We start from the raw sequence: 23,927 nt of genomic DNA on the forward strand, positions 1-23,927 counted from the left end.
GCTAAAGCGACGTTTGAGTGTGTGGCTATGACAGGAAATGAATATTTAAGCACGGAGCCGCAGGTGGAGGAGCTGCAGCCATTTCAGCAGCCTTCTTGAGCACATCATTTATTTACCAGTTCAAGAGACTTCAAAGTGGGGTTTAAACATCATCATATTTTTCACTATGTTCTTCTTTAAACAGGCACATCATTTCCGGCACTCCCGCTGCCTCGCTCGCAGGTGCTGCGGATGGCGTTGTCACTCTTTTAACTACAGTTCTGTGTGCGCTCATTTAGTACAGTAACGCAGCATGTCGCAAGCCTGATTCTTCACAGCCTCTCAGAAGCGGGATGATAAATCATACAGGTGAGTAAGAGTCCTGCTGGTGTTTGAGTTTGTATTGGAATTGTTTGGGATTGTTCAGTCATTATGAAAATCTAACGGAATATGAAATGTGATATTGACTTTTATTTGGCTTCGCAATCATGACGACCCTCTGAGGGAAACTACAACGTGGCCCTTGCCAAAAACAAAATGCTCACTTCACATGGGAGAATGTGAGCTGAGACTCGAACTTGCGACACCTGTACAAACCACGTTTAGCATGCCACCCATTTTGATCTTCCCTATAGCATAAAAACGGCAAGTATTATGATCAGCCCTCAAATGTTTAATTTGTTCATTTGTAATGTGCATACGTCAAACAATTCTTTCCATGGCACTTTGTGGATAGGAAGTCAAATAAGAATTCAAGGGAACGATGAAGTCTTGATGCATACGTGTTAAACACAACTTGGCCGATTTGCTGTTTTTTTTAATGATTGCACTTAATTAATTAATTCATACATGAGTAACAATATAAATACGGAGATATGTTTGAAATTTTTTTTGTTGTTGTTTTAGTTTTTTTTTAACCAACCAATCCTTTGTTTTGACATTGCAAACCATAATCTTTCTGATTTGGCTTATCTTTCCTCTACAGATGACTTTTTAGTAGGATTTTGCAAAAAAAAAAAAAAAAAAACAATTTGAGTTTCAAAAATGAGTTCCATTAAACTTTGTATAGATGAAAATAAAAAGTTGAGATACAGGATAACTGTATATATCATTTCTTTCTTTTGACTTCTGTTTACAATGGAAACATTAGAGGGGAAGTCAACCCAAAAACATTATTTGCAATAAAATGTTCTATGCGCATTCACTAGTCCAAACAGAGGGCCATTTTCTCACTTCTGTTGACAGAAGCAAGGGGAAAAATGTCTGCCCCCTGTGAGGGACAAAAATGGGTGGATTTTACTGCTTAACATGTATTCCGCAGACTCAATATTATTCAGAATGTCATATCTGGACTTGTGGAGGCGCATGGAACATTATATTGCAGATAATGTTTTTGGGTTGACGTCCCCTTTAAGATAGAGGCTGCCACTAGCCAGGACAATGTATTAGTCCATTCATTCTGACAATTATTTTGTTGATTAATTTGATTTCTTTAAAACTCAAGTTTTAATTTTGATTTTGTTCTGTTTACTCCAAAACATATTTGTCTAAAATTGACAGTGCAGAAAAAGCACACATGTAAATTCAGTATGATTCAATTATGATTTGGCAAAAATGTCGAACATTTTTTTGTAAAATTGTTTGTAAAATCTTGCAAATTTCTTATTTGGGAAAAAAAACACATAAAGATCATTAGTGCACTTTCCTGTAGGAGTACAGAATTCTGATCATATTTAGTGCCGAGAGGCTGAAATTAGCAGTATTTGAACAATAACAAGGTCTCTGAACGAATTATCAAAAATAATCATTGATTAATTTGATAATCAATTATTTGTTTATTAATCATTGACCTCTACACCTATTTGAATTTTGTTATTTAGATTCTTGATAGAAAACAGCAAGTTGTTCAATGTTAAAGGTCGCATTTTAGGTTCATCCTCTAATTTCTCCCGAAGCCTAACGCTCGCCGTTGCCACAGTCGCATCAAAATCTTATTGTAGCTGAGTTCTGTGTGTAAAGCACAGCTGAATTTACGTCAGGTCCACTGTGAAACTGTAAAACAGCCTTCACAAACTCATGACATAAAATGTAGAGTTGACAGCTGGCTGAAACTGAAGTTTTCCATATGTGGGTGACTCAGTCTCCACTGAGTCGCTTTCACTGTTCCAGATCTTTGACATATCCTACCTTTTGTAAGAGGGCATTTTCTATTGAGGGAATATACACAGAGAAACAGTAAAGAAGGCTGCTGCGCAAGCTTGTTTCCAATGTTTTCTCTTCTCCTGTGTAGTGTGAACTATCCGTGTCCTTGAGGGATCCATATTTCCCTTCCATAAGATTCCATCACGAGCCAAGATGTGCAAGTGTGGCTCCTGGTGATTAGACTTTGATGCTACCTTGACTGATAGTTGAGGGAGAAGGTGGGGAGCGAAAAGGCAAGCAGAGGCACTGGTGCTGACACAGTGCTTTCCTCTGATAACTTTCTTACACTTTTAAAAGTGTTTCCTGCTCTTATGCCACCAAAATAAGGCTTCGCTTGGGGAGCGGCGTTTGAATCAACAAAAGGTAGAATTGATGGGCTGTGTCAGTTTCACGTGAAGGCGGATTGGAAGAAGGGGGACTTAACCTACAAGATCCATTAATGTAGCAAAACTGCATTACACACCTGGCACTCTTTTTTTCTTTCTTTCTTTCTTTCTTTCGAGTATGGATTTTATATTTAATATACACTGGTGAGTACCTCCCTCATGTGGCTGTGGGGCACAAATGATTGTTATATTGCTCCATCCTGCAACACAGCTACCTCATCAGACAACAGCAGTGAACTGCTTTCACATAGATGATTTACAAGAGAACATTCACATATGAAAATAAATTTTGCATATTCAGCTCTGCTCGCTTAATACTTATGTTGAATGTAAACTGAAGAGGAAAGCTATTGGTTATCATCGCAAATGTATTAATTATTGTAATCTATTTTATCTACCGTAACTAAACATTCTCTAATACACAGCATGATACCAGGACCTAAAATTACATGCACAGGCAAACAATTCCGACCATATAGAAATGAGCTGACAAATATAAGTAATTAGCCATCCAGCTGTCTGTCGTTCGCTGACTTCTTGCTGTCTGGGCCGTGGCGTCTCGTTATCCAAACAAGCTAGAGAAGCACCAAGGACACAAAATTTGCATTAGCCCACTCTCCACAAAACAGACGACAATTGCATTCCATGAATTCCACCTAGCAACAAACGAGCAGAAAAGAAACTGAAAAATTATGTTCGTTGGTCTACTTGAGCCCAAAAAATTATCCCTAGCAATTTGAGTCGTTGCCTAGTCGGCAGGAACGATTTACCTTAGTTTGCGCCTACATTGCACTGTGTGACTAGCGTTTCTGTTTAAGTTCTGTTGAATATTCTCGACTATCATTGATGTTTTTTTTTTTTCCATTCACAGCTAATGCAATCATTAGCTTAGTTAGAAATAATTGACCAGTCAATAAGAAAGGTCTGTCTCAGTCCGCATATATCGTTATAATGCACTCGGACTGGTTTAAATTCCACCTTGCTATGTGGTTTGACTGAAGATCTATCAACACAAAGGACTTTCCACCATGAGAGTCACTGTGTTACGTGAAGGGAGAGCTGGCATGTTTTTTTGTAACTCCTCTTCAAACTGAGACTTAAAATGTTCTGAAATGTTCCCCCACCAAGCGATTTGTGATCCCCTGTTAGAGATAACAATAGTAATTAATCCTCAGCTGTCATATTTATTTTACAACGGCGTTTGTATCATGACAGCAATTTCTCGCCTTCAAAGAACACTACTACCGGAGACCACTGAGACATGATAATTCCAAAATTACATACCTGCCATTTAAAGTAAAGCAAAAAAAAATGTAAATTTAAAAAAGGCTAACACTTTGACTATGAACATACAACTGCTTTAATACTGCTATTAAAAAAAAACTGACTAATTAATTACTTTTGACATTCTAATTTTCTCCAAGTTACCAAACATAACCTTGCATTAATGAAAGTATTTAGCAAAAGGTGAAAGGTGCGCCTCTTGTTGCCCTTCAATTACAGTGCCACTTACCAAAAAAAATGATAACTCTATCTTCATTACCTCTTGACATGCACTCTGTGTATTTAATAAGCCAGGGTAGCCAACCCTGATGTTTGTTCCATCAGTGCAAATGAAACTATGGTTTTCAGTCATTGTCGCTAGTGTGGCAGTTCAAATTAACATCACGAATTTAAGGCAGTCGCCACTCCAACTAACCAAATGATGAACTACTGATACCTCCTATAGAGAATAAAGTTGAAGAAAAAGTCATAAAGTGTAAGGTGAAGGCTTACTTGGTGACACTTTCGAAGTGAACTATTGATGGTGCTGGCTTGGAGCAGATACAGACTGGATCAGGAAATGTCATTGTATTTCATTAGCATTCTTACATGAGTGGACTGTGAGTGCTGTCTTTGGCTTCATGGAAGGCCTTTTTTTTGAAGGGGAAACAGTGCCCTCAAGTGGCTCTGGAGTGTAATGTCATATGAGATTCTGTAATGGTCGAAAAAGGAAAAAAAAAGAATACAATTCAAAAAATAAAATATTATTGTAAGATGTTTAAATGATATTCTATGCCTACATTCTAATGCACTATAATTTAAAAAAAATATTCAGGTTTTTTTTTTATTTTGAGGAGTAGGTGATCACTGTGCTCCATTCCACCAATTGACAGAATATTTAACTATCATTTAATTGTATCCCTCAGTTGTATCAATTCCTGTTCACTTACCTCTCTGCAATACGTGTTAGCTCATAGAAGTCACGTGATACGTTTAAGTATATTACCGGTATTGAAATAAACTGCAGTTCCATTGGAGGTTTGCATGTATATTTTGTTTCTTTCTAATGTTTCCTCTGTGAGGTTATTAATTTTTAAACTGCATGGCGGTCATACCATAATTGTGTGCCATAGGTTATCCTACCTTAAATTAAACTCCACCATTTATTCACCAGTGACAGATATAAGCTTACATCTTCCAAATATAATCATTAATGATGAACATGTTATGATAAAAGGAAGAAAAGGAAAGGGACTTAAAAATTCAAATAGTGTCATTAATTAGAAGACATTACCCGGAGTTATTTTTTTTATCGAATTATTGTTTTAAAGGCGAAGGGTCATCTTGATTTTAATTAATCACAACAAATCACACCAGCTTCCTCCGTGGTGACACTTTAATTTCGGCAGTTATCATCCTTGCCACGGCGTCGACGCAATACTTTGAGTAATGGCTCCGTAATGATCCCCGCTGACTGCATGTCTACCATTTATAGACGCAAGTTTACATTGTCAGGCGTGCAGAATGCATATTGTCTGATCAGGATGGACATGGGCCTCACAGCCTTTTCACTGGCAGGAACATGTATAACACGCAAACGTAGCAGATAGCAATCAGGCCTAATAGTGTTTGTGTTGTTCATTCTTTGCAGACTGTTTCTGAGAGGCTTACCATTGTGCATTGCAACAAACGCCAACTGCACAAACTGAAGAAATGTCATTAAAAATTACTGTGGAAAATTCAATTTCGCCTTAAAACAATAATTGTTTGTCTTTTCTCAAGTGATTAAAAAATATGATTGTTTTGAGTACACATATCCCTTTTCAAGCAATGGACTATTCAGTTCTGTGCATGTCGAGACTTGATATGAAGAAGAGTTATCGTAGTGGAGGGGAGAAAATCGGAGAACAAAAAGAAAAAAAACTGTTGTTTTTATCGAAACTACCAACGATTTCAACATTTTTCACAGTGACAGCAAATGTGCAACCGGCAAGAAAAAGATCAAGATGGTATTGCCAGAAGCAGAAGCACTGCTGTCAGTTTCGTCAAAATGGGATGCAGTAAAGATGAAGTCGAATGACATGAGTGCCACTTTTCACCATGATTATTTGAATATTAAATTGATCGAAATAATATTTTATATTAATTGCTGACAGATGTTCTTATGTACTACATTCAAGGTGTTGTGATTATTCGATTTTTAATTTTATGAATGTTGTCAAATAAATTGGAAAATTTTCTTTAATTCATGTTTTAGATTATGACAACCATTATTAACCCACAAGGTGCTTTTGTAGTTTATCTACTTACTAATTTTGAACAGTAGGGGGAGTAGTAGACACTACAGACATTCAGAGAGTTACATTTCGAGGGAGAAGAAGGAGTGCTCTACGGCAGAAAATGGCTCGCTGGTTGAATACATGTCAACTCACCCGTGATTGATTTTATCGTATCGTTACGTTAAGCATGCGTGGTCACCGCTGACAACGAAAATGTTCAAAAGGATCAAACGCGCAAATTTCCGACGGAGAAATGAGTCCGACGAGGAAGAACGGGAGGAGAATGTGCAGCCGATGCTGGCGCCGACGTTATTCGGGCCTGTTTTGGAGGAAGTCCCGTTCTTGGAGACGTCCAGCAGCATCAACGACGTTAGCGTTAGCCCCCGAAACAACGGCTTCGGGACCAGTTTTAAAAGCGTCCGAAGGGACAAGAAGGTGAAAGACGGCGCCCCGGTGCTCGGACCCACGAAAGCCAGTTTGCTGAGTTTCGACGATGACGAAGAAGAAGGTACACACCGCCGTACATTTTGACTAGCGAATTGAGCTTGCTGTGCCGCCATTTTCACTTTTCGTCAACTGACCAATTCATAATGCATACACCGTCTGCAACTGTCTTTCCTCGGTCTCGTGACTTGGCTATGATCAGAAGGACCAGAGGTCTTCAGAGTGAAGAAGTCCAACCACAGCAAGAAAATAGTCAAGCAGTTGAAGAAAGAATACAAGGAGGACTTGGAGAAGTGTGGTGTCGTCAAAACAGGTGAGGGATGTCCAGCGTTAAATGATCTACACCGTTTACTGCCTTTAATCATTCACTGGGAAATAAACGGAAATTTAACAAGATGACTACTCATTCACTGGATGCCAAGCACTCGTTAGTCATACAAAAGCTTAAAAAGATGCGACATGGGAACCTATAGTAGTTAGCAGTGCACATCTCCCTCTCAGTTCCTTGTCCTTTTGACTCTTCTTTCTGTCTGATCCATAGAAGTTGTTCCTCAACCTCTCATTGTCATTAAAGAAGAAGTGGTCAGCAAAGTGAGCAGTGAGCATGGCGAGGATGAAATGGAGGTTGATAGTGCTGACGAGCAGAGGGAAGAGGTTAAAGGCAGTCAAGTCCAGAAGAACAGCAACACTGGAGCAACATTCAACACACTCTCCTCCCTCAACACTCTGAGACCTGGTACCACTTTGCACCATGTTTAGCCGTAACTTCGCTTTTGTTTAAGCTTCTATAGCGGTGGTATTCTCATATAATAAAATAATTCAAAAATTACTTGAAATGTTTAGCAGCCCCTACTCTGGTATTGTTGCCGTTTAATGCTATATTTCAATGTTGGTACCTATTTTTTTGTCTAGGGGAGATCCCTGATGCAGCATTCATCCATGCTGCCAGAAAGCGGCGACAGTTGGCCAGAGAGCTTGGGGGAGATGCCCCGCTTGTCGAGACAGAAGCCCCCAAGAAACGTATGGCACAAGAAGACCAAGACGGGAGCGACGATGAAGACGAGGAAGAGAAGAGGATACGCTTCAGCGGTGTACGGAGCAAAACCCAGAGGCAAAAGATCGCAGAAGAAATAGGTACGTTACCTCACTAGACATGTTCCGCATCTGCCTTTTGCTGCCGTCGCGGCATGACCATTGGCTTTGTGCAAACAAAAGGTATCGAAGGCAGCGACGACGAGGCGCTAGATACGGGTCAGGATGAAGAGGTGAGCCGGTGGGAGCAGGAGCAGATCAGGAAAGGGATCAGCATACCACAGGTAAGTAGCCATATATCACCCTTCTCCAAAAAAGTGGTGCGATTCAATTAGCATTGGTGGCACTGTCAGAAATACAATGTATTGATCAAATTTTGTGTGATAGCCAGTTTTTCAGCTCAAGAATTCCAAATTTGGGGTTGTTGTTCTTCTAATGGGACATGGTCTGACAGAAATCATCATGTATTACAAGACCACTGACATAAACTAATGAAGTGGAAAAGTTCAAAGATGCTGGTCAAATCAATTTATTTATTTGGTTTTAAAACCGATTTCCAACAGGAAACAATCAGTTCCCAGTTCAACTGTTTATATTTCACGTTTCACAACCAGACATATATTAACTTCATGTCTTAAAGTTGCTGTGGTTGATGGACAATTTATTATCAAATTATTAATTCTTTAATAAGATAACAATGGTTTACCATTTATCTTTTTTTATCATTAAAAATTGAACACATGCTCAAAATACCAGCTTCTCAACAATAAATCTTATAGCAGACTGATTATCTTTGTGTTATATGAAAATAAAACATTTGCTTTTACTGAGGAAAACAATTATAGGGTAGTCCTAATCCCATTCACAGGAGATTGTGCCCGATTACGTGATTTTTCATTCAGTAACGTTTTAATTCTTTACTTGATTTGAACTACGATATAAAAAAGGTATGGTCGTGGCTTATTAAAAAAAAACTGTCCATAATTGAGACAATTTGGATGTAGTCTTCTTTTTCTTCATTGCATTGTATAGCTATCGGCAAATCAAGTGACAAAATGTCAAGACGTCCCGAATTATTATTTTTTTGCTGATTTTTTGACATATTCCGGACTGAATCTTAATGTGTGTGTGTTTACTGCATTGTCGAGGTCAAATCTTTTTTTTTTTTTTATTTAAAAAAAAAAAATCATTGATGTGGAGTCAGCCAATGAGAGTGTGGCTGTTAACTGCCTAACACTTGATTTAACCAGTTATCATCTCAAGTCATGTTGACACTGGCATCATTCCCAAGTGACGACATATTCTTGTCTCTCTCAGGTTCAAAGCAGCCAGCCAGAGGACACCACGGCTTACTATCAGAACAGCTACGATACTCAACCTTACGGCACTAGCTACAGCATGCCATTCACCTACAGCGTGGTACCCCCGCAGGCCAGCAAGCCCCCAGGCCCTACAGACGGTGCTTTGGCTCACTTCGGACTCTCTGTTAGCGACTTAGCCCCAGTGTCCATTGATCTGGTAAAGAAACGCCTGCAGGATAGGTAGGTCATGTGCACAACCAGCCTTGTCATGTCGGCCATGGCCTTCTCTCTTTGCTGTGGTCTCGGAGACCCTGTAAAGCTACATACAGAGTTAACCACATACTCTGCTTTGACAGAGCGGACTTAAAATTTGTACAACTGCATTTAAGCCCTCTGTTGCATCTAAATCTATACTGTAAAGCAATTGTCCACTTGACCTACTTCATACCTCATTTTTTTTTGTTTGTTTATTTTTTTGTTTTTATTTTCCCCTCCCCCTGCTTGTTCTCTGTCCGCAGGCTCGGTCATATGCGTACAGGACACAACGCCAACGCCCATCGCTACACGCAGATCCAAGAAGACCTTGCTGCCTCAGAGAGCGCCATAATGCACCTGGACAGCTCGTCCAATGACAATGCAGATCAATATCAATTCTTGCAAGAGATGCGAGGGTATGTTGGAGACTTGCTTGAGTGTTTCAGTGAAAAGGTAAGGGAGATTATCTGCTCTCTATTTAGATGTTTTGTGTCGTTGTAACCAGACCACATTATGATTCTGAAGGATGAAGTGACATAAAAAATATTTTATTACTGATGTTATCTAGAACTGACTGCAAATAATTTAGGAAATACATGGCCTGTGTTGTTAGTATTTTGAGGGCACTAACATGAACCTCTTCTACATGAAGTCCCCTCAAAATTGGGGCATCATATATTTTACAGAGGAACCGGCATTTGTCCGCCTTACCACGCAAACGTGGGATATCGACATATTTGTGTGCACTTTGTACATATACTTGGATGCTTGGTGATGTCAGTGTCTGTTGAAATGCATGACGTACAGTGACATTTGTTTCAACACAACAGGGCAGGAAAAATGAGTGCAAAACTTCACATCTGTCCTGCCTTTCCTTACACACAGTCACACAGCTCTGATGCACCAGAAGGTGGAAATTGTTTTGTTACTTTTGCCATTTATACAAAATAGTATAATGGGGAAAAGGGCGGAAGATAATCCCTTTAGGCAGGGGAAAAGGGTATACATAGTGTCCTCCATATTACATTTCAAGGTAACTGAACAGTGGCTAAATCTCGTCATCACGTCAAACAAAAGGCAATCTAGTGGCACCGTTACTTATTGTTTTTCATTTAATTGATTTATATGAAGCGTTTTTCATGCATGTGAATTGTGACAGCGTTCCTGTTGTTTGTGATGGACTATGGCAAGTTAAAACAAAATTCAGTTTACGGCACTGCCATAGAAACAGAACTGTCAGAAACCGGGGGGCCCCTCGTATTGGTTTTACGCTTTGCTCATAGAGCACTTTAACAAGAAACACAAGTGTGCTAACTGCAAAACTAACTAAATAATCTATTCTTTTCTACTTCAAATACATGCGATCCCCTCATATTTGTGTTTAGTGTGAAGGCGGAGCAGTCTTATTCCTGTTTGTTGCATATGTTGAGCGAAGACATTATCAGAGGAGAGAGAGTCAATATAATTGGAATGGATAGTTTTCATGGGCGAGTGTACACTACGAGAATACTTTTGAGACTAGTGCTACACAATGCATCATTCATTACGTCATTGTACATGCCGAATTGTTTAATTGGAAAAGTTTTGGTTTTGCAGCACCAACTACATGGAGTAACCTGCATCTTCTAAACTCATGAATGTTTGTTTTAATTCTAGGTGATCGCTCTAAAAATAGTGATAAGAAGCAACATTGTCTTTAAGTGGATCCCTTAAATTATAGCAAAGTATTGTGTGTTGGGTAAAAGCACGTCAGTTCTTTTGCTGTAATTTATGGCTTCAGGCGCTGGGAAGTTCTTTGCTTTGACTCTGCAGTTATAACATTCCAGCTCCACGTTGTTTTGTTATACGTCACAATCCTCATCTCCCTCACAGCAGCAAGGCAATCTTGTGACCCGGATGCCCTGCTTTTGTGTGGTTCAGAGGTCACAGAAGGCGTCGTATGTTTCAGGTGCCTGTTATCGAGGAGTTGGAGGCTGCCATGCACCAGTTACTAAGGCAACGGGCCTCGCGACTCGTCCAGAGAAGACAGGATGATATAAAAGATGAATCGGCGGAGTTTGCAAGCCTTTCAAGTCAGTCCATCTTGAAGGTTTTTATGATTCATTCGAACGGCCTCGTTAGTTCTGTGCGAGTGGGGTGTCTGTATGGTTGGGATTTTATACCCGCCCCCTTACTCCCGTAAAGGCACACTTGGATGAGTTAACATTGGCACTTATATAATGGGTTTGCATGTAAAAATGACATCACTAACAAAGTCTCTGGCAGTATCCTGACTGGTCTTCACCGTGATCAGCAAAAAAGCAGTGTGCCCTCCTCCCAGCATACCTCTATGTACCTCTGATCACTTCCACATTCCGTATTGTCGTATAAATCAGCCACGGGGAGATTAATCCTTTTTATATATTGAAGTAGTCAAAGATCGAGATGTCCACGTAAATTTTGATGCCAATTGATCACCGTTTTGTCTGTTATAAACAATGAAAGTCAATTTCCAATGGAGAGTTTGTAAACGGTCCCTTCAAACACTTAACGTGGAGCGAGCGGAGGAGGGCGTGGCCAAATTACTCATTGAAAGTTGCCATTTTTCAAGTTGTCACTTATTTCCAAATTTCTCCAAAATAAATGGATTAAAAAAAAGCTAATGATAACTAATTTTAGTTTCCTGATTAAAAAAAAACAAAACTATAAACTGAGCTTGTTAAAAAAAAGTGTGATTGAGCTTGTATGTATGAGTGAGCATGTTTACATGCATCGTTGAGTTTTGCCAAGTCTCTCTGTCAGCGGGATACCATTTAAGTCACTTTAATGGTGACCAAACTTATCATGTGACTTCTATGAGCTTACAAGTATGTTTCTGACAGGTAAGTGAACACGAATTGATACAACTGAGGGATGCAATTACATGAGCGTTAAAGATTCTGTCAGTTGGTGGAATGGAGTACAGGGGTTCCTCTGTTTACAGCAGTTTTGACTTTACCACTAAACCGAGGACCCCTGTAATGTTTTGTATCAAAATGATATGCACACACAAGAGCATTATTTTTCTCAGTGCTCAAGTTTCTGTTCTTGGCATATTTCCTCATGGTCAAATGCCCATCCCGAGTACAAACTTGGATTAAAAAAAGTGTTGACATTGTCCTGGAAATGCATAATAGCTGAGGATTAAAGTCAATATCAAATGTTGAGCAGGCTGTAGGGTGATGTCATAGCTCGATGGGCCCTCACATCATTCCTATCTCTTGCAGATAAAGCCATCATGGCTCCTAGTCTGGACTCGTTCGGTCGCGACCGCACATTGCACCAAGAGAGCAGTCGCCAGAGGAGGTTAGCAGAAAGAGAGGCCCGACGGTAAGACAAAAAGAGGAGAAAAGAAAAGGTGTTGCCTGAGCACACTATCTAATGTCAATCTTGATTTTGGCAGAGCTCGGCGGCGTCAAGCGCGAGAGCAGAACGGAAAATGGGCGGAGCACAAAGAAGGTTTGTCGTCTGATGATGAGGAGACCTCCACGGACATCACCGGCTTCACCATGGAGCATGGTATTAAAAATCGCATTGAAAAGACGAGACAAATTGTCAGCCATCGATGGCCAACTGACACAGATAGGCTTTCTCACTCCCCTTCCAGATCGCATCACCAGAGAGTGTAAGAAAGTTTTTGAGGATGTAGTGGAAGACTTTCATTCCATGGACTACATCAAATCCCAATTTGAAGCGTGGAGGAGGGACTACGCCGATTGCTACAAAGACGCATACATCGGCCTCTGCCTGCCCAAACTTTTTAGTCCTCTCGTTAGACTGCAGCTCATCACGTGGAACCCTCTTGAAGTGAGCCCTGTTTTTTTACTTTGGTTTTAAACTTGTGATGAGCAAAATCTCAAAAACATTCTTATGCTCATCTCCAGGGGCAGTGTGCCAACTTTGAGTACATGCTCTGGTTTGAGACGCTGCTGTTTTACGGCTTTGAGGAAAACAGCACACTGCAGAAAGGAGACAGCGACCTCGGCCTGCTCCCGGCTATCGTGGAGAAGGTTGTCCTCAGCAAACTGACAGGTAGCGAAACAGCCTTAGCAAATATCAAGGTCCGAAAATTTGGAAAACAAACACGAATTTAGTGGATAAATAACCCTTAAAAGTGGAGTTTCCAACCATACCTAAATTGCCCTGCACTAGAACACTGTTGACCTTGTAGGTCTCCACTGTGATTGTTAAACATAGCCCAAGCAAACTCACAACAAGTGTGTTTTTATCTTTGCGCAGTGTTGTCAGAACAAGTGTGGGACCCGCTGTCCAACAGTCAGACATCACGGCTGGTGGGTTTCATTCGCAGGTTGATGAAAGGTTACCCAACCGTGCTGCATGGGGACAACCAGTACACACGGGTAAGGCCTTCTCGCAGCACCACCTTCATGAGGATAGCTTTCATCTTAACACAAGCGCTGTAAATGTATTCCGTGTTTTTTATGTCCATCAGGAGTTGTTGAGGATAGTCGTCTTGCGGGTCCGGAGAACACTGGATGAAGATGTTTTCCAACCTCTCTACCCCAAAAAGTATGCTGCACCTTTGACTGAATAGTTAAGAAAATATTATTCTGTATATTGCACTGTTGTGATTTTGCTCTTGTTCAGTTTGCTGGAAAACAAGAATGGCGGTCCCTATTTATTCTACCAGAGGCAGTTCTGGAGTTGTGTGAAGGTTTGTAGAAAATTCCTCACCTACTGTATTACTGGTTCCCCATTCACAAATTCATCTCTTCATGTTTTTTTTTTCTCTGCAGCACCTATCTTGAGCTACTCGCAAATGTACTCTCTCTGTCATGTCCTAAAATGCCACTAGTCGCCCCCAAGTCTTGTTTAATAGGAAAGTAGTAATTGTGACCAAGGAGTTATTGTATTATAAATTGTAGCCTTGCTTACTGGCAGATTTTATGGAGAGTCTTCAGCACATGCATGTGTATTCCTCTTAGGGTCATTTGTTTTTTAGGATAATTTCACAAGATGCGTCTGAGTCCCTATCTATCGTGAATAAAAGTTTACTGTACTTTGGAACGTGCGATAATCCTGCTTGAGTCTCCACATGACAGTAGTCTATTTGTCCTCTGATTAGCTGTTGGGGAACATCTTGCAATGGGAAGGGATCATCTCCACTTCCTGTCTGAAGGACCTGGCTTTAGACAGCACTCTGAATAGGTACATCCTCTCCGCCCTGCAGACCACCGACGCCAGCGAGGACAATGTTCACAGGTCCCAGAAGGTAGTGTCTTGCTCTATTGTTTGGGGGTGGGGGGGATTCATCAGGTCTTGAGGTCAAGTGTTCACTTCTCACTCTTTCATGTGCATTTTCTTTCTCAGGTGGTGGACTGTTTGCCGATGCAATGGTTCAATGGGCTGAAGGGCCAGAAGACACTGCCTCAGTTGGAGCCGCTATGCCGCTACCTCGTCCATTTGGCCAACTCGTTAAACCGCAGCAGCTTGGGCGCTTCCGATACAGAACGACGCATGACAAAGTAAGGCCGTGTCTTCCTGTCTTTACATCTTTTGTTTGAAAGTCAAACCTTGCTATTAAGCCTGCTATAAGGATTGTCTTGCCAGTGTTCCTGGATAAAGCTTCGGGATTTATTGCATCGCTGTGTGATGTTGACGCTGTCTTTTGTGTCCACAGGGATCAAGTGAAAGAGATTGTGAAGATGTTGGTGTACATGAAGGCCGTGGACCACATCATTGCCGTGGCAGCTGAACAAGGCATTAAAGACATAAAGTCTCTAGTAGAAACCAAGTCATAGTGCGAGGCATCGCAGCACCTACAAGTTGTCCTCCATTGTTGTTGGACTCCTCACTAAAATGGACTCTGAGCTAAAATGTGCAAACTAAATAAAACACTTGTGTAAATATTGTGAATAATGTATAGAAAAAGTTCCTGTCTTCATGCACTTGTGTTGTAATGAGCCAGTCTAAGAGAAACTGGCTAGTCTACATGCCAACATTATACATGAATTATCAATCAAAATATATTGGTCTTAAAGTTAGTGGATAAAACAGACTTTCAAAAAATGTAGTGCATACTGAGTTATGTCAAAATTACCTTGATACTCCTCTCACATTTCGTCCTATATGTGCTAAAAGTGACTTCTTGCTGCACCACACAAAGAATAATGCCGCCTCCTCACAGTCGTCTCCGTTTGTTTTATCATGTTTGCTTGTGAATAAAGTTTACATTTGGAAGTACAGTGTATGTTGGTTGGTTTCTAGTATTCTCAAATTGACCGATTTGAAATTTTAAAGCCCAAATTACCTGTCACAATAGTCAGTTAGAAGCAGAATAAACGTTGTTGCCCTAGTATGTAAAACAGAAGGAATTTGTCTCTGTCAGTATGAACTACACTAGTATTGCAGTAACAGGCAACTACGAGAAACAAAAACATGGCACAAGTATAATAAAACTTTCTGAAATGTAGAGGTACCATTGTGGATTAATACCATCCTAATGACAGCTGTGCAACAGTTTGGACAGGCATAAGAGCCGAGTTAAAGTGTGATCAGCGGTGCAATACTTAACAGGACTACAACAGTTTTGCAGATAATAGTTGCATCGTTTATTAAGCCTCCAGTAATGCAATTTTGTGTGTGGAATTATACAGAAGGTCCTTCGGGTGCTTTAAAGTGACAGTGCTTGGAAATATCGATCAACAACAGCTGTTCATGTGCAGGGTTTAGGCTACAATGATCCAAGTGGTGACAATAATAATATCTACAGTAGTGCCACAATAGAGTTGGAGTCAATTTTTTAGGGCAGCCATGGGCAAATTACGGCCCGGGGACCACATGCGGCCCATTAAACGTTTTAATCCGGCCCGCCGAATTTAAAAAAACTAAATGAATTAAACCTTGTTAATCTTTTCTTTTCCAAATACTGTGGTTTTTCAAAGACATATATATTGTTGTGATGCTTTTGTTCACTTTCATTGAAAATTAAATGTATTTTTTTTCTCTGATGATGTGAGGTTACCAAAACACTCCATCCATCTTCTCCTGAGTCAAATTTTAGAACCCATTGTGGCCCGCTAATCAAAAAGTTTGCCCAGTCCAGGTTTAGGGAGTTAATCCCATGACTACTCAACTGCTCTGAAAATTATTTACAAGTACCAAATACCAATGACGAGTAGTGACAGTGCAGTTACTGTTTATGCTTGAACAAGTAAACTTTTCCATTGCAGTCAGGCCAGCCTCCACTCGCAAAGACGAAGTCAAGTCAGCCGCCACTGCTATTTTTAATACTGTGCTTCATGGTGCATTACGGTAACGGCCGAAAGCGCTTGCTGTTGGCCACCTTCAAAATAAAAACTGTGAAACTCAAGTATGCACGTCAGTGGTTTGGATTTAAAATAATGTTATTAAACTTCTCTGTTCACACAGGGGGACTGCAAACGGTCTCAGAATTGCACCGAGAAATGTTCTGAATTGAGATAGAAAGAGAAATCAATGTTAACTGTGCACCAAAAAAATAATTAAAAATTAAGTTTTCGTTATCCAGCAAGCAGACCAGTGCTGGGGCACACCAGACAACCTCGGGTATCAAACCAAGGTACTTTCATCAAAATCTGATGTGGCATTTCAAAATATAAGGCCAAATCAATATCAATATTTGACCATTACACATGATTTAAAAAAATCAATTAAAATTACGTTTTCGTTCCCGCAACCACACCGATGCTGGGACACACTGGGCCACCCCAGGTATCCAACCAAGGTACTTTAATCACAATCTAATGTGGCATTTCAAAATGAAATGCCAAAGAAATATCCAATTTTTACGAAAACACCCGATTTCGAAAAATCATTAAAAATTAAGTTTTCGTTATCGCGCCACCAGACCAGTGCTGGGGCACACTAGGCCTCCCCAGGTATCCAATCAAGGTACTTTCATCAAAATCTGATGTGGCATTTCAAAATAAAAGGTCAAAGAAATATAACAATTTGACCGTTACACCCGATTTGGAAAAATCATTAAAAATTGAGTTTTCGTTATCCCGCAACAGACTACTGCTGAGGCACACTAGACCACCCCAGGTATCCAACCAAAGTACTTTCATCAAAATCTGATGTGGCATTTCAAAATAAAAGGCAGAAGAAATTTCAACTTTTGACCATTACACATGATTACGAAAAAATTTTAAAAATTTAATTTACGTTATCCCAAAACCAGATGAGCGCTGGGACACACTAGGTCACACCAGGTATCCAACCAAAGTACTTTCATCAAAATCTGATGTGGCATTTCGAAATAAAAGGCAGGAAAAATATCAAAATTTGACAGGAATTTGGCCTCTTCTCGCCAGTAGAGCAGATTTAGTGAAACTGATTTTCCCTGATGAAAAAGATGCAGAGATCACACCAGAGGTACATTAAATTATTTTCTTTATTAATAATTTGTTCCCTGCAATATTATACTCTCACACACACACACACGAGACCACCCTTACCTTGCAGAACAGCATTGTGATGTGTTTTTATATACCCCATTCAGTACTAATTTCCATTGCACTCTCTTATTTATTTATCTAATTTATATATTTGTCCGTATTATTGTTGTATTGCACTGGAGAGGGGAGCCCTCTAATCTCGTTGCACACTTGAGTACAATGACAATAAAGGGATTTCTAATTCTAATTCTAAAAAAAATATTCCTTTAAAAAAAGTCATTACCATTCATAACTCTCTAAATTCTGTTCTTTGACCAGTCACTGTCTTTAAAGATACATATGCCATATAATCGACATTTTGCTTTTATGTTGTGCTCTTTTCATGATTTGGTGGACAGTGAGCTTTACTGAATACCCACTGAAAATGTTGTTGCCCTGTTAGACTGGAGAAGTGGAGAAGCGTTTCATATTCACTGTGTAAAATTTGCAAATCAACAACCAAATTTTGTTCTATTTAAAATATTATTTTTTATGTATTTTGATGATGTAAGTTTTTCCATGAACCCCATAGCTATTCGAACCAGAAAAGTACCCAAAAACTAATTTTTATTAAGGATATAACCTTGAGCTTTGTTGTTTTTTATCTTTATTTATTGTAATTTTTATTGTAATTTTGTTGTTTATTGTTCATCTATGTTACTACCTCATCTTCTTGTACCAGTTAAGTAGATTATACATCCTTGTAGTTTGTATTGTTTGTATATATTGAAGTTCTTGTTAAAAAAAATAATAATAATAAAAAAAAGAGTCACAAATGCGTGTCGCTCCGTTTAATTCCGGCTTCGGCCTTCCTGGGTGGATTTTTTATGTTCTCCCCGTGCCTGCTGGGTTTCTTCCGGGTACTCCGGTTTCCTCCCACATTCCAAAAACATGCATGGCAGGTCGATTGGACACTCTTAATTGCCCCTAGGTATGAGTGTGTTTGCAGTTTTGTCAAAGTGTGCCCTGCGATTGGCTGGCAACCAGTTCAGGGTGTACACCGTCTACTGCCTGAAGTTAGCTGGGATACTTGTATGTTAGATTTTATTTTTGAAAGTGATTGCATTGATATTTGGAGGCATAACAACCCTTTAGCACAAGAATTTACTTGGAAAAACAAGTCAGGGTCATTACGATCACAAAATTATGATGATTTTTTTTTTATTCATATCCGATCCTTTATCTGAATATGTATCTAATGTGGAAATGATGCCAATACCTTTGACGGATCACAGTGCCATCTTTTCAGAGTTGTGTTTGTCTGCTCTTCAAACAGTTCAGAGAATCAACTCATATTGGAAATTAAACAACTCGTGTCTTGAATATATCCCTGGTAAATGTCCTCAAATTAATATGCAAAAGTTGGAGAAAGGCATGTGCTGAAAATGTAATTTGAATTCAGAAAACTATTGAAAAAATTTGGAGCTGAAATGGTGAAAACAAATAGAAAGGAAGAGTTTTAATTTATTTCTGATATGATTTCATTATCATTACAGGTACCTGGAAATTGATCACAAGATGAGGAAAATAGAAATTAGACAAGTTCTATGTAAACAAATCAAAAGGAGCTTTTGTACGATCTTGAAGGAAATGACTTGAAGAGGGAGAGCAATACTCGAGTGACTTTTTCAAATTGGAGAAACGGCATAATAATGTTCACAGGATCAGATGCTCAGATGGATTTGTCACAATGGATCCTGAAAAGAGAGCAGAAATCTGCTAATTATTCTCTAGGAATCTATACCAATCAGAGAGTCCAATAGATCACATGGAGATTTTTTTTATCTCTCAAAGTGATATTGTGGACAAGAACTGTGTGATGATCCTCTTACAGCAAAGTGTGTTGAAGATGCTTTGAAAAAATGAAAATGTTTTCCAAAGAATTGGCACTATGTGGACATAAGGGAGTATTCACAATGAAAAACTCCCTCCATCGTTGTCTCAAGGATTCATTACACTGATTCCAAAAGCACAGAAAGCTACTTGGCTGTTGGCCAATATCGCGCCTAAATAACGACTATCAAATTTGTTTAGCTCAAAAATGAAAAGAAACGCTAAATGAAAGAACTCACGGTGGATTTGTGATTGGCAGACATATTTCAAACAATAAGGTTGGTACTTGATATTTTAGAAGACTCACACTTAGTAGAAGATGAAAGTTTGATCCCTTTTTACAAGGCCTTTTGTTTACATTGAACAGCGGCTCATTTTTCAGGGTTTCAATGTCTTTGGATTTGGAGATAAATTTAAAAACAAAAATCGATTAAAACTTTAGACGCAAATTTGGCACATCCAAGAGATTTAATATCAGCCGAGGGATTCGTCAAGGGTGTCCTATGTCAGCATTTCTCTTCTTTCCGATGTAGTTACTCTCTGTTCACTTAAAAAATAATGACGTTAAAGATCTCTCTATAGCAAACAAAAAATTATGACACAAAAATTAAGAATTGAAGGCTTTTAATATCGTCTACATCATCTTTTTATGTATTTGATGGCATTTTTTTCAATGTTTGTGAATTTAATTTCATCGTATTCAATTTTATCAGAGTAGGAGCTTATTATTAAAGAGAAAAATATATTTAGTTTTTATTTGTACTGTTTTATTCCATTGTGTATGCTCCAGTTTTGTTTTCAGATGTATTTCAATATTTTCAATGTATTTCTTTTCTTTTTCGCTCTGATTGGGCTCTTTTGGAATACAAGTTATATTGGATATTATTTCTTTTTATATGAAAAGCATTTTCGATTACTTCATTTGCTGCGTAGCTTAGCTTTTATTTTGTATTCATGTGTATTGATATTAACTTTTTTCTTTTAATTAATGACCATTTTGAAGTCACCCAAACCAATTCGAACACGCACACGCACACCACCCTTGACCTCGCAAAACCACTGTGGCAACTGTGTGTTCCCAGACTAACACTGTTTTTCTTTGGATGTGCGCGTGCGTGTGTGTGGTTTCTGATTAGTTTGTCCAAGTCTTTGTCTTTGTCAGTGCCCCTGTTCACGATGTCGCTCGAAAACTCTCCTGCATGTACTCCTCCACATGCAGAGTTGGGCGAAACTCTTAGTTCCCGTGCTGACATTGTGTTCTTGTTACCACATAGCGCGATGTAACAAAGTGGCGCAAAGCAGTTCCAAAATAGCCCAAAGAGAGAAAGACTTGAAAGAGTCTCAAGTCGGAACATGCAGTCCGTCGTCAGATTTTGGGAACAACAACACTCAGAACCTGCACGTGCTGGAGGTGGAAACATTAATTGCCACACATTAGCAAGTTCCAAATGTCTCTGGAAGAAAAGTGCTCGATTTGACTTCTATTATGTAAATCAGTTTTGCTTCACAATATCATGAGGAAACATTTCAAACACTTCGGGAGTTGGCAAATCAGCTTTTCTAGCTTTTATCAAGCAAGTAGCTAATGGAAGCGTGCGCTTGTGGGTCTTTGTAGTGACGTCGTCCTCACCTCAACTTGTTGCTGGGGTGAGAATCAGGGCCCGTGTGAACGTACGTGGCTTGGGGGCGTGGCTTGAGAAACGTACGTGGCTTGGGGGCGTGGCATGAGAAACGTGCTTGGCTTGGGGGCGTGGCTTGGGAATACTCGCCCGAGGAGCAGTTTCACTTGCAAGTCTACACTTGGCGCATGACGGTCTCCCCGACCGGTTGCCGGACGGCCGACTATGGGGACGTCGCTCGCCTGGGTGTTTTTTGTCACCTTCAGCTTTTGCTGCACTTCGGCGGGTAAGCACATTTCGCACTCACTTGTTCCAAACTTTTACGTGCTCCACTTTTGCCTTTCTGGTCGAGTGGACGCAGCTGGGTGGATGGATTTGTTTCTTGCTCAAATGTAAAGATGCATTTCCTTAAATCTTCTAAATTTGAGGAATTACTCAATTATCTTTCCCATGCCAAACGAATAATGGAGGCTTTGATTAATGGCTCCCTCTGTCATTCATATTGCAGGGTTTCCTCCGAGTATATAAAAGGCATTGTGCACTCGAAAGGCGCTGATAGGTTCACATTGGAACAAATTGGGAACGAGGGTGTCTTCTCTGATCGAAACGCAACACAATAATCAACATTCCAGTTTCGTTGGACTAATTACTTTCCTCTCCTCTCTGCGCGAGTCAGCCGCCGTCTCTCTCTCTCTTCTCTCGCTCGCTCTCGCTCGCTCTCTCGTCCAGAAAAGCGCAATATAAATCAAATGCATTATGAGTATTATTATTCATTTTATTATTCATTAACGTTCAACAACTCAACTACTACAACTACTCGAAAGAATAAAATCGAGAAATGAGCCTGTCGTTCCATTTGTGCAAATCTCGTAGTTGTCTCAAGTAATATTTTTCAAAAGAAGAGGCATTACTTGTAATGATTTCAAAGGGTTACAAAGGCAATATGAGGCATGAATCCATATTGCCCTGTTTGATGAAAGTGGGCGCAACGGCGTGCGTTTGTTGTGGATTTTGTTGTCTTGTAGCGCCGCCCTGTGGGCACCATTTGAAATGAGTCTCCAACTTCAAGAAGACACGTCCGGACCCATGACCAAGTCAACGAATGATGCTGTACATTTAAAACCGTTGGGTACAAAAAAAATCAAGAAAAAAACCCCACTTTGGTCAAAAAGTGGACCGACCAAGGTCTGTGTTTCTTTTGGTCATTGGTTATTACCTTTGAAAACCGACACTAAAAATAGAAAAAAACACTGGTTATTTGATTTTCATTTAAATCAAAACAACAAAATTAAAATACAGTTTGATATTCTAGTTTGTGGTTTCTGGAACGAGTAAACGAGTTCGGAAAAGTCTAAACACTTTGATTTTCCATTTTTAATTCTAAAACAAAAATAGAACATAGCACAAGACACAAATCAAAATACAGTTAGTATATTTCTTTTGGATTCCCAGAAATTTTCACCAACAGCATTTCTCTTACTGACCAGAAGGTGGCGATTTGCACTGGAATGCTCAAGCCTATTTGTACAAATGCTAATTCTACTTGGGAGAAAGTGGTTGGTACTGAATAAGTAGATGAATAAAATAAATATACATAAATAAATAATCACTGGTCTGTGGACCGAAATTTGGTAACCAACTGCACAGGATGGCCCAGTGGTCTAAGGCGCCGCGTTCCGGTCCCAGTCTCCCCAGGAGGCCTGGGTTTGAACCTCGAATTTCCCCATTGTGGGACTGATAAAGGGAGTCTTATCTTATCACAAACAAACACATATGACATACTCACAAATTATTTGTTGATTGATTTATTTTTAATAAATGTGTTTATTTTTGTAGCGGAATATATTTGACCAAAATTTATGTGATCTCCCAGGTGGTCGACCCCCGCCACCCACACGCCACACTGTCGCCATCTCCTGGTCAGGAGCAGAAATGATCGTGCTCTATTCCATTTTCGTTTTATAATTAAAAATTGAAAACCAAACTGTTTTTGGACTTTTTCTGACTCGTTCCAGACAACAAACGAGAATATCATGCAGTATTTCAATTTTGTTGTTTCGATATTAAAATGCAAATTGAATAACCAGTTGTTTTTCTATTCTTAAAATTTGTTTTCAAACGTAATCACCAATGACCAAATGAGACAAGGACCCAACCGACTGCGAGAAACAATTTGACTCTAGTTTGAGTTATTTTGGATCAAAACAACCATGAAAGATGGGATCAGTTTATTTTTTTGATCAAAGTTTCCTTTTGCATTGACATTGGACCATCCCTGATCTAAATGTTAAAGTCAAATCGAACGTCAGTCACTGAACATAGCACTTGTGCTTTTCGCTCTTATTTTGAAACTCACAATTGCACCAATTCCGGTGCACAACACGACAAGAACATACGAGCGCGCCCCAAAATTGCACAAATCTGTCAGGCGAGACTAATCCCCCAAATGTGTCCTCAGCCAACCCGTGTGGTGATGGGTGGCTGGAGTACGGCTCCAGCTGCTACAAGAAGATGGCCACCTCCAACGGTTGGCTGGGGGCCCGTTACGACTGCGTCCTGGAGGGTGGCGACCTGGTCTCAATCAACTCAAAGGACGAGGAACAATTCGTGAGCAAGGCAATGGGCGAGAGGACCCACTTCTGGCTGGGACTCTCCAATCTGGTGAGATGGAAGCGCAAGCGGCCGGTGACTCCGGAGTGGTACTCTTTTGACAACCGTCATCGGTTTCCGCAGGAATGCATCAAGGTCTGGTGTCACTTGAAAAATGGAAGCCAGACCTGGACTTGGTCCAACACAAATGTGATGGCAACCCACATCAACTGGGCCACAAATCACCCCAAAAGGTAAATGTATGAGAGCCCACACATGATGGAGAAAA

The 23,927-nt window shown here is 39.9% G+C and overlaps 2 protein-coding genes across 2 annotated transcripts; both read left to right on the plus strand.

Annotated features, from left to right (window-relative positions):
• The first annotated feature begins 6,180 nt into the window (after positions 1 to 6,180).
• On the plus strand, positions 6,181 to 15,365 carry paxbp1 (PAX3 and PAX7 binding protein 1). Its single transcript, XM_088279803.1, has 18 exons — positions 6,181 to 6,617; positions 6,756 to 6,866; positions 7,095 to 7,289; positions 7,466 to 7,687; positions 7,769 to 7,869; positions 8,903 to 9,126; positions 9,405 to 9,594; positions 11,090 to 11,213; positions 12,387 to 12,489; positions 12,563 to 12,678; positions 12,767 to 12,966; positions 13,044 to 13,191; positions 13,399 to 13,520; positions 13,613 to 13,689; positions 13,768 to 13,834; positions 14,246 to 14,392; positions 14,491 to 14,645; positions 14,801 to 15,365. The coding sequence occupies exons 1-18, from the start codon at positions 6,323 to 6,325 to the stop codon at positions 14,919 to 14,921; spliced, it is 2,718 nt and encodes a 905-aa protein (XP_088135929.1). The 5' UTR covers positions 6,181 to 6,322; the 3' UTR covers positions 14,922 to 15,365.
• Positions 15,366 to 21,231: 5,866 nt separating this feature from the next.
• LOC148319855 (lactose-binding lectin l-2-like) lies at positions 21,232 to 23,896 on the plus strand. The gene is made up of 3 exons (XM_088280231.1): positions 21,232 to 21,335; positions 23,508 to 23,710; positions 23,783 to 23,896. Exons 1-3 carry the CDS (start codon positions 21,275 to 21,277, stop codon positions 23,894 to 23,896), a joined length of 378 nt encoding a protein of 125 aa, XP_088136357.1. The 5' UTR covers positions 21,232 to 21,274.
• The last annotated feature ends 31 nt before the right edge of the window (positions 23,897 to 23,927 follow it).

Source organism: Idiotropiscis lumnitzeri, chromosome 17 (genome assembly GCF_059441095.1).
Source record: "Idiotropiscis lumnitzeri isolate Australia: NSW breed Sydney's pygmy pipehorse chromosome 17, RoL_Ilum_1.0, whole genome shotgun sequence".
Lineage (NCBI taxonomy): Eukaryota > Metazoa > Chordata > Actinopteri > Syngnathiformes > Syngnathidae > Idiotropiscis > Idiotropiscis lumnitzeri.